Source organism: Dryas octopetala, chromosome 3, assembly GCF_963921425.1.
Source record: "Dryas octopetala chromosome 3, drDryOcto1.1, whole genome shotgun sequence".
Taxonomy (NCBI): domain Eukaryota; kingdom Viridiplantae; phylum Streptophyta; class Magnoliopsida; order Rosales; family Rosaceae; genus Dryas; species Dryas octopetala.
The window spans coordinates 15,136,001-15,146,682 of record NC_141368.1 but is presented as its reverse complement, the minus strand read 5'-3'; the positions used below and the strand labels follow the sequence as shown (position 1 = coordinate 15,146,682).

Genomic DNA, 10,682 nt, shown 5'->3' with positions numbered 1-10,682 from the left:
TGTTTTATTTCTCTAAATCTATCTGTGCACTTATATTCATTCTTTGGTCTATGAATTTATCTATTTGTTTTTGGTTCTGAAAATTTATTTGTGCACATATATAGGTGGGTTTTCGGTTAATGGTGTGCTTTTGCTGGCATTATTGTGGGTATTGAAGGCATTTCTTCAGGTAAATGTATATATGTATTTTGCACTTATATAGTTATGTCTGTCATTTCTTCATTTAGGTTTTTGCATTATATATTTTGATTTTATAATCCTTCTATGGAGTGGCAATTCTCTGACTTTCTTTCGTTTTTCCTTTCTGTAAGCATCATATTTGTCCTCTCAATCGCTTCAGTGGTTTTTCCTTTCTGTAAGCATCATATTTGTCCTCTCAATCGCTTCAGTGAATTTTCTTTTAGTAAAGGTGCGTTCCATTCAATTTTGGATATATAATGTGAATTATTTATTTATTTTATTATTATTGTTAGTCTTTTTCTGTTTATATTTATATTGCATTATTTTTCTTCAGTTAGGTTGTTGTTTTTCTGATATTTAAAGGTTTTATATTAGTGTTAGTGTATGTATGTGTATGGACACACAAAGAATATTGATGACCTTGCAAAAAAAAATGTCATTTCATGAGAAGAGTTTGTTAGCCAACATTTTTAGGCTTAAGAATGCTGAAACTTGATCTTTATTGTTGACTTAGCCGTTCATATTTTGTGCACTTTAAGCTGGCATCCACTGTGGGACTTGTGTCAAACACTTTCCCTCATGTTGGACCCCTATTTTAGTTGGTCATAGCCTGGGCAAATGCCCCCTTTTTTATGTGTCCAGAATTTCTAATATGTGATCCCTGTTAAGATGACCTATATTTGATGGTATTGAATATCCACCCGAAAAGTTTAAACTGCTACATGGAGAGACTAAGTGGGTATATATAACTTTACTAGACATCTAGCCTAACCAATATGGGGCTAGTGCTCAACACTTCGATGGTAAGAGCGTAGTTTGTTTCTTCTTTTCTGTTTGTTCAAAGGTGGGGAGAGAGTTTGGTTTGGGGCTTCACCTATGGGCATCAGTCGATCCAGATTTCAGGGACTATTAATTCTCTGTAATTATGTCTAATTGGGAGGATGTTGTGTGTTAGATTTGTTTCTGTTGTTGTACTACATACTAGAGTTTGTTTTTAGGATGTTGTACTCTGCTATATGTTGATTGCTGTTGTATTCTACTTGTTTTATTATTAGAACATCCTAGAGCTTGTTATTTAGGATCTTGTCCACTGTATTGTACTCTGTACTTCTTTTTTCATTAATGAAAGTCTGTTTCTCATAAAAAATAAAAAAAAAGTAATCTAGGTTCTAGATATTTTAACTCATTAGAAAATCTGCATTGGTGATTTAATTGTAATTTTTATTTTATTATTTGTTCCTTATTGCATTCCACATGTTAAATGTTTTATGCGTATTTTTTAGAATTGCAATTAGTTACTGGTAAACTCTGATGAGAATGTAACTTCCAGAAAATAGTACAGGATGAATATAGGCTCTTATAATGGCTGTGAACCTTTTGCATGTGAAATTTAAGGCGAAGGGTAATTTTTGAAGAAAGAAAGGGGTGATTGTGAAAGGGGAAGGGCAGCTACTTGTTTCCTTTTTCTTCTTTTGTAGAGAGGAAGAGTGGAGGGGTGAGGCATAAATGCTAGACAGGTTGCTGGTATGAAAAAAATTTAATAGTACTTAGGTTTTGGTTTGCAAAGGAAATAATAAAGAAAAAGAATTGTAATTTTGTAAGACAGTTCTCATCTTTATTCCCTTTTACATACAAACCCAAATCATACAAAATTTGTGCACCTTTCCAGTGGTATTCTAAACTATGCGAGGGAAAGACACATCCCTTGCATTTCCCATATTACATTCTTCTTGCCCTATTATGGTTATTGTTGTTCTTTCTTTGTACCAAACCTATACATGTAGTTGTTGAGACTGAATGTCCTTTAAAAAAAAAATTTTCGCAATATATTATTTGGAATCTTATGTTTGATCACTAATTTATTTCATGAAGGTTTCTTGTCTACCTGCTTTTGATAATTTGAGCGAATTGAAGCTGGTTGTTCTTGATTGCTGTTACTGGTGGGTAGAGTTGCTCAAGAGATCACCTAATCTGAAATATTTGCAGGTACAAAGTACTTCTCTTTTGTATTTTGGACTTTCAACATATTCTTTCTTCTATGCAACCGTGTTTATGAAGGATATTCCTTCTTTGTGATTGGGTGAGTTTTGTTAGCTAGGTAATTAAGTACTTCTTTGGGTAGTTGAATTATGATTGAATAGGTTGTGCTATATCTACTTACTGGTTCTGATTATTTCTCATACATAGGCAACGCTGGGCATATTTGGACAACTTTCGCATGCAGCGCCTTTAGATGGCACATTTGCTTTAGCTTTGGTATTTTCCTTTCCTCATTAATGTGTTAAAATTAATTTTAATTATCTCCCTTGCTAGCTCCATGTGTATTTGTGGTTTTTGTAGATCATATTCTATCTAAATTAAAAGTACACAGGACAACATTATTTGTTCTTGATTTCATTGACTAGTCACATGGTCATTTGTAATTAAGAGGGGATTATCTGACACAACTCCTTGGTATGGAGGGCACATTGATTAAATTAAAATATTGGGACAGAAGAATCCCAATAAATGTGAAATCAAAAGTTTGTTGCACCTATATACTTATTTTTAGCAAATGCATGAATAACAAATAATTTAAAATTTTGCAATTGAGAAAAGAGAATGGGAATTAAGAGAACATAAAAGGAGAAGGGATACTCGTAGCACAATGCTGTGTTATATTTTGGTATTTGTTAGTCTTAAGTTTTTCTTTATTTATACTTATTGGGGCTGAATTGTATTATCTATATTTAGCTTTGTGCTATATATCTAATTTGGGGGAAGGTCAATATTTGTTTTTATGAAAAAAATTGGGGGGAGGATGACTTCTTTGCAACTTATGCTACTTGAACCATTTAATTGATATTTAAACTCCAACAACCAATCACAAGTTTTCTTGCTTATTGGATGATTTCTTGCTTATTATTGTTTTTAATTTATTCAATTGATATGCAAGAGAGAGAGGTGTATACTATTTTGTAAGTCTTAGAACATCTTTATCTTTCTCTTTGGCATTGTGGACAGAAGCTAGCTAGGATATGGATCTATATCTTTTTCTTTCACTTTCTATTTTTCTCTCTGTCCTAAAAAATGTTGTCTTTCACTCTCTGCACCCATCAACCATTCCCTTTTCTCTTTCTTTTTATTTATTTTTCATGTCAATGTAGGATTGTTTTATAGTTTATAATGTTATTTATATATAGTTATGAAGTAACAATGTTATTTTGTTGTAACAAAAGCAGAGATTCGAGGGTAGATTGGTCTGAAGATCAATTAAACCATTGCATTTACAGAGGTTTTGGTGCTGTTGAGTGCAAAGAGGTATTTTTAAATGCTTAATTTAAATGGAGTCATTACATTAAATGAAATCATTGCATTTGACTATATTTTATTAGACATATAGACAACTCAATTGAGAAAATCTCTTGTTTGGTACTAGTCTTTCTTTACTAATTTTCATTTATAGATATATTTTTTGCTCTATCACTTTGAAATGCAGAATTTGTTATTTTAAGTTTTGTGCAATTGAGTAATTGATATGGGATCGGTTCTCTAAGAGTTTAGGACTTGTTATTGTAGATCTTATATGACTTTAGGATGATGGATAAAGATTGGGTGCATCTGAACAGGTAACAATAACCTTACAACCTAATTGAATAGTTAAAAATTAAACACTCTTGGTAGACTTCTTAGTACATTCATTTTTTTTTTTTAAATGTTAGAGCTACTGATCAGTACTTGCAAGGAGCATGGAATTTTGTAAAGATGGCAGAAAAGAATTCAGGGAACGCAGAAAAGATTCTATGCCCTTGCAAAAATTGCCGGAACTTAAGTCATCATTTTTCTTATACTATTTTTGAGCATTTGGTGATAAAGGGAATGGATCTCACATACACAAATTGGTTTCATCATGGGGAAAAGCCAATTACAGATGAGGGAGTTGAAGAAATGGACATGAATGAGGCATATGAATTATATAGAGCAGCCTACTTGCATGATGAAGACTATATAGAGCTTGTTGAAGAAAGAAGGGATGATGATTTCATTGAACAATTAGAAGATGCAGAAACCCCTCTATACCCTAGTTGTACAAACTACACAAAGTTGTCGGCCATCGTAACTTTATACAGACACAAATCTGTAAGTGGATGGACCGATAAGAGTTTCACTGGCCTTCTAGAGATTATGCATGACATGTTACCAATGTCGAATGTGCTTCTCAAGTCCTTGTACTCAGTAAAAAAATTTCTAAATGCATTCGATCTAGGCTATGAAAAGATTCACGCTTGCAAGAACGATTGTTGTCTCTTTAGAAAACAGTATGAGAACATGGACAATTGCCCATAATGTGATTCTTCAAGATGGAAGGTTGACAAGCGTACAAAGAAGATTAAAAAGGGTGTGCCGGCTAAAGTTTTGAGATATTTTTCTATCATTCCTAGATTTAGAAGGATGTTTAGGTCTCAAAGAATGGCAGAAGATTTAAGGTGGCATTTCAATCATAAAAGCAATGATGGGAAGATGCGTCACCCGGTGGATTCTGTATCTTGGGACTTGGTTAATGATAAATGGCCATCATTTTCAGCTGATCCACGCAACCTTAGGCTTGGTCTTTCTACAGATGGCTTCAATCCATTTTCCAATTTCGGCAAACCATATAGTTGTTGGCCAGTAATGCTCGTTACATACAACTTGCCACCTGGATTATGCATGAAAAAAGAGAACATTATGTTAACATTATTGATTCCTGGTTCAAAGCAACCTGGAAATGACATCGATGTATATTTACAGCCACTTATAGAAGATTTGCAACATTTGTGGGATATTGGAGTGAATGTTTATGATGCATTCAGTAAAACGATCTTCAATTTAAGAGCAATTTTGATGTGGACAGTAAATGATTTTCCAGCATATGGAAATCTTGCTGGATGTAAGACAAAGGGTAGTACAGCATGTCCTATATGTGGTAAAAATACTCATTACCAGTGGCTAAAGTATAGTAGGAAGGGTGTATACATGGGTCATAGGAGATTTCTACCTCCATCACACCCATTTAGGAAAAATAAGTCATGGTTCAATGGCAAGGAAGAAAATGGAAGAAATCCTAGAATCATGACAGGTAGAAATATTTCTCTTGCTCTTAAAGATTTTGTGAATGTTTGGGGAAAAGCTGATAAGAGAAAACGAAAAAGAGAAGACCAAAATGGGGAAGAGATGTGGAAGAAGAGGTCAATCTTTTTTGATTTACCATACTGGGAGGTGAGTATTTTATATCCTTTAACTCTAAACTTTATTTTATTAAGAATTTAATAGTATATAAAAACTCTAAACTCATAATTTTTATGATCCAAACAGGAATTGCCATTACGCCATAATTTGGATGTAATGCATGTAGAGAAAAACTTTTGTGAAAGCATAATAGGCACACTTTTGGATATTAATGGGAAATCAAAAGATGGACTCAATGCTCGTAAGGATTTAGAAGATATGGGAATTAGGAAGGACCTATATGCAGAAGATCGAGGAACAAGAACATACCTTCCTCCAGCTCCACATACATTATCAAAGGCTGAGAAAAAGACATTTTGCAAAAGGTTATTTGACTTGAAGGTACCTGATGGTTATAGCTCTAACATTGGGAACTGTATATCAGTAGAGGAATGCAAGATTATGGGCCTCAAGTCTCATGATTATCATGTTCTTATGCAACAACTGTTGGCTGTAGCAGTAAAAGGATTGCTGCCAAAAGGGCCAAGAAATGCAATCATGAAAATGAGTGTATTCTTCAACAAAATCTGTCAGCGTGTTATTGATAGGGAAAAAATGATATCAGTTGAGAGTGAGGTGGTTGAAACCTTATGCTTGCTTGAAAGGTTTTTTCCTCCTTCATTTTTTGATATCATGATTCACCTGCCCATTCATTTAGGAAGAGAAGTACGATTGTGTGGACCAGTCCACTACCGTTGGATGTATCCCTTTGAGAGGTTAGGAACACATATCAATTTTTTGTACTTAATCATTCATTTTAGAAGTTGTACATGTTTTAATATAATGGTTTTATGCTTCCAGACATATGAAAATATTCAAGGGATATGTAAAGAACCGTGCACGACCTGAGGGGTGCATTGCAGAATGCTATCTTGCAGATGAATGCATGGCATTTTGTAGTGAGTTTCTACAGCACTCAATTGAAGTTGATGTTCAAGAAGTACGAAATTCTGATTTTGGGAATGAGGTAATTCTTGAAGGTCGTCCAATTTCTGGGAAAAGACAGATTACATTAAGTGATGAATTGTTAGAAATTGCTCACCGCTGTGTGCTATTCAATACATCAGATGTGGAACCATTCTTAGAGTAAGTAAATCACTCATAAAATTGTAGAATTTCTAACTAGAGATACAAGTTAACTCACTTATTTTTGCATTATACTATAGGATGCATAAAGAGGAGTTAAAGCAATCTAACAAAAGTCTTCAAAAAAATTCCAGCTTACTTTGGAAGAGACACACTGAAAAATTTGCATCATGGTTAAAGAAAAAGGTGACACGCTATCTAGAAGATCAAATGTTCTCAGCTACAACATATAAAATGAATTATATCTTTGACTTAGTTTGATTTTTTTTTTTTTGACAGATTCCTATTGATTCAAGTAATCATTCAGAGTTATTAAAATTGCTTGCATATGGGCCAAGAAATGGGGCATTGTCCTTCACTGGATATATGATCAATGGGCAGCGGTTTCATACAATAGATGTTGAGTTGTCAACTCAAAACAGTGGTGTTTCCATTGAAGCAATTAGCATGTGTAGGGCAAGCGCAAAAGATGCTGCACAAGTATCTGATATGGTTACCTATTATGGGATACTAACTGATATAATTTTATTAGATTACCACTCATGTTATGTTCCGATCTTTAAGTGTCATTGGGCAAATGTTGGTAATGGTGTTAGGGTTGAAGATGGATTTACCCTTGTTAACCTACACCAAGGTCAAAGTCAATTTGTGAGAGATCCATTTATCCTTTCATCTCAAGCGAAGCAAGTTTTTTATTCAAGAGAACATGATTCCTCTAACTGGTATATCCTATTAAAGGCACCACCGAGAGGTTTCTATGAGTTGGAAAAGTATGATGAGAATGTAGATGTAGTTCCCACTCCAAATGAAATTGAGATGAATATTGATGAATGTAGTGAGCAAGTTAGTTATGTGAGGGGGGATTGTGATGGTATCTTTGTGTAATATATGTACTTAGATTATCAATGAAACATGATGTTTCTTTCATTTCATATTTCTTCTATATATATGTGATGTTTCTTTTATTTCATATTTCTTTCCTAGCTTTTAATGTTCAGAACAGTAAGTAAACTTGTTGCATTGGTCTTTTGTTTCAGATTTTTTATTCTATATATTGATTCATTTTTGTTCTAAAATAAAAAGCATACTTCTAATTATTTTGAATTATTGTGCTTTATCCCACCTACAGGTCAGTAAACATGGTTAAGCGTACTACGAGATCAGCGTCCAAGAAAAAGGCAACAGAAAATGTCACTTCTCATCCTAACCTCCAACCAATGGACACACAGCCAACTCCAAAAGAATCTCAAGATAGGCCTCAAATCTCAGAACAAGGACCACTTGATTCACCTACAAATCGTACTGGTGGGTCACTGCACAGAGAGGGCACTCCAGAGCCTGTTATCCAACTCAACCAAACACCTACATCCCCACAAGCACCCCAGCATGAACCTGCATCATCAGAAGTACCCCAAGCTGCATCATCACAAGCACCCCAAGCTGCATCCTCACAAAAGAGTAGAGGAAAAACCAAAATGAAGGACATTGCTTTGGATGCTGATAGTCGGGTTGAAGTTGAATGGACTGATGGGGGTGAAGCAATTGGAGATGGATCAGTCAGTTTGTCTTCATATTTAGGACCACTTGTGCGAGAAAATGTACCTGTAACACTTGATGATTGGAGGAAAAATGATTCCGATAAAAAAGAAATTTTGTGGAAATCTATTAAGGTAAGTGAAAATAATTTAATGGTACTTTTTCTAACATTTTATCTGATCATATAAATTTTATATGTACACTGTTATGTACATATTTTACCTAGTTGTGCAAATTTTTATTAATTCTACAATGTATACCTTGTAGGCAAGGTACAAAGTTGATGAGGGATGGCAAAAAGACTATATATTTAAGGAGATGGGCTGTCTTTGGAGAGCTTCAAAATCAAGATTAGTTCACCAAATACTCACAGCACCAAATGAAGAAGGCTTAAACTCCGGCCTGATAACATTAAAGATATTAATGTATGGAAGAGTTTTGTAAAGTCAAAAACAAGTCCAACATTTAAGGTAAACACATTGATTAACTAACTGTTGTACTTTTATGGTGAAAGTTACATAAGTTATTTACATATTTTTTTCAAATGAATTGTTCCAGGCTAGAAGTGAGAAGTACAAAAAAATGAGGCGCAAACAAATTCCACACACATGCAGTCGAAAAGGATTTGCTCGATTGATTGTTGACATGGTGATATATAACTTGTTGAATTTAATATATTTTTAGCTAGGTTTTTGTTTATTAAATAGTTCAAGTAGTGGTATTTCTGTTTGATATATATTATTATTTTTCTTTCAGAAAAAGACTAGTGCAAACCCATCCTCCATTTCTAGAGTTCAAGTTTGGATTAAATCACGCACCACAAAAGATGGTAAACCAGTGAACACATCAGCTGGTGAAACTATTGTAAGAAAGATCATCTATATACTTTACATTACCTGGCACCCCTTTATGATATGTCTGCCTAATTTTGTATGGTACTTTGTTTTTATTGTACTTATCTATTTTTTTATCACCTCCTTTAGGAAGAGTTGAACAAATTAGAAAGTGTTTCACCATCGTGCTCAACAACTAATGTGAAAGAAGATGCTCTAACCAAAGTCCTTGGTCCAGATGTTAATGGAAGGATAAGAGCAATGGGAAAAGGAATGACCCTTACTAAATTATCTTTCTTACAATCGAGGGACAAACATGTGGCCCAGCTTCAAGAAGGGCAGATTGAACTTAAAGATAGGATAAAGTATTTGGAGGACTTAGTCCGTGGTTTAATGAACATTCAGGCAAGTAACAAACTGTTAAATATATATTCTTTTGATTTAGATACAATTGTAACCTATTTACTGATTGAATCCAAACTTTATGCATTATTAGGGTCAACCAAATGGGGGTCAACAAAATGGGGAACATGAAAATGCTTCTTCGCCAATGGTAAAGTTGTTACTTGTATTGCATGATAAAAAAAATAAAAAAAAAGCTATGTACAAGAGCAAATATCAATTTAAAACTATACCTGATATTTTTTCTTCTTATGTTTGCCTTGTTATTATATAGAGTGTTAATACTCACACACAAACTAAGTGCAAGTTGGTAGATTGGACTGGATCAGGGGATATAGTTGCTGAAGGACGTTGGTCTTCAAGTGATCCAAAAGAACTTGTTCATCACATCCCTCTTGGGCCTAATGCCATGAAGGTTTGGATTGACATAGCAAAGCAACCTGAAGCATTTTTATGGAGGCCTACATCTTGTATGACTTGTATTGAAGAAGCTATTGGTAATACAGTTGCATGGCCAGCTGACAAAGTTGTTATGCCCATGAGTCAACAAGCTGAGGAAAATGGCAATTTATCTTCTCCGTCGGTAAAATACTTACTTGTATTGAATTATCATACATATACATGTTGAAATATCAATCTAAAGATAACTAATATTTTCTTTTGTTTCTTATTGTTAGAGTGTGAATAATAATTCAAAGAGCAAGTGCAAGTTGTTAGATTGGACTGGATCTGGTGAGATAGTGGCTGAAGGACGTTGGTCTTCAAGTGATCCAAAACAGCTTGTTCATCATATTCCTCTAGGACCGAATGCCATGAGAATTTGGGTAGATCTAGCAAGGAAACCCGAAGCATATTTATGGAGGCCTTCATCTGACATGACTTGTATTGAAGAAGCTCTTGGCAGTACAGTAGCATGGCCTGCAGACAAAGTTGTTATGCCACAATAGAGATTTAGGTAAGCATTTATCAACTCAAAATATTTAAAATTGAGTTTCATGGTGATTTTTTTTTATTGTTTTTGGTTGTGAAATCTGTCTTGGAACTCTAAAAAGATGATTGTGTGTGAACTTGTATGCTTGGCAGGTTACAATCATTCTAAAACCCAAGTTTTAGTTGAAAACCCCAAACTATCTTGTAAAACCAGTTTTGCCCTTATTGTGATCTTTTGAAAACTGGTACCGTTTGACAAGGTCGTTGGTTTTGACATTTTGCCAACTTAAACTAGACTTCCATACCTTTAATTTCATCCCTCAAACACTTGCCTTGAATAAGCTGAACCAGCTCATCTTTGGCTTATTTTCCGTATGGCATTTTACTCTCTGGTGCATCTATACCTCTGTTTTCTCTTAGAATCAATTATCTTTCGCTTGTAGAATAAGTTGCAGCTAGTTGAAAGCC

The 10,682-nt window shown here is 34.3% G+C and overlaps 1 protein-coding gene and 1 pseudogene across 1 annotated transcript; both read left to right on the top strand.

Annotated features, from left to right (window-relative positions):
* Positions 1–3,756: 3,756 nt before the first annotated feature.
* LOC147291271 (uncharacterized) lies at positions 3,757–7,398 on the top strand. Its single transcript, XM_086235081.1, has 6 exons — positions 3,757–3,788; positions 3,882–5,418; positions 5,515–6,143; positions 6,229–6,513; positions 6,594–6,699; positions 6,793–7,398. The coding sequence occupies exons 2-6, from the start codon at positions 4,612–4,614 to the stop codon at positions 7,396–7,398; spliced, it is 2,433 nt and encodes an 810-aa protein (XP_086091207.1). The 5' UTR covers positions 3,757–3,788; positions 3,882–4,611.
* Positions 7,399–7,652: 254 nt separating this feature from the next.
* LOC147291270 (uncharacterized) lies at positions 7,653–10,231 on the top strand (annotated as a pseudogene).
* The last annotated feature ends 451 nt before the right edge of the window (positions 10,232–10,682 follow it).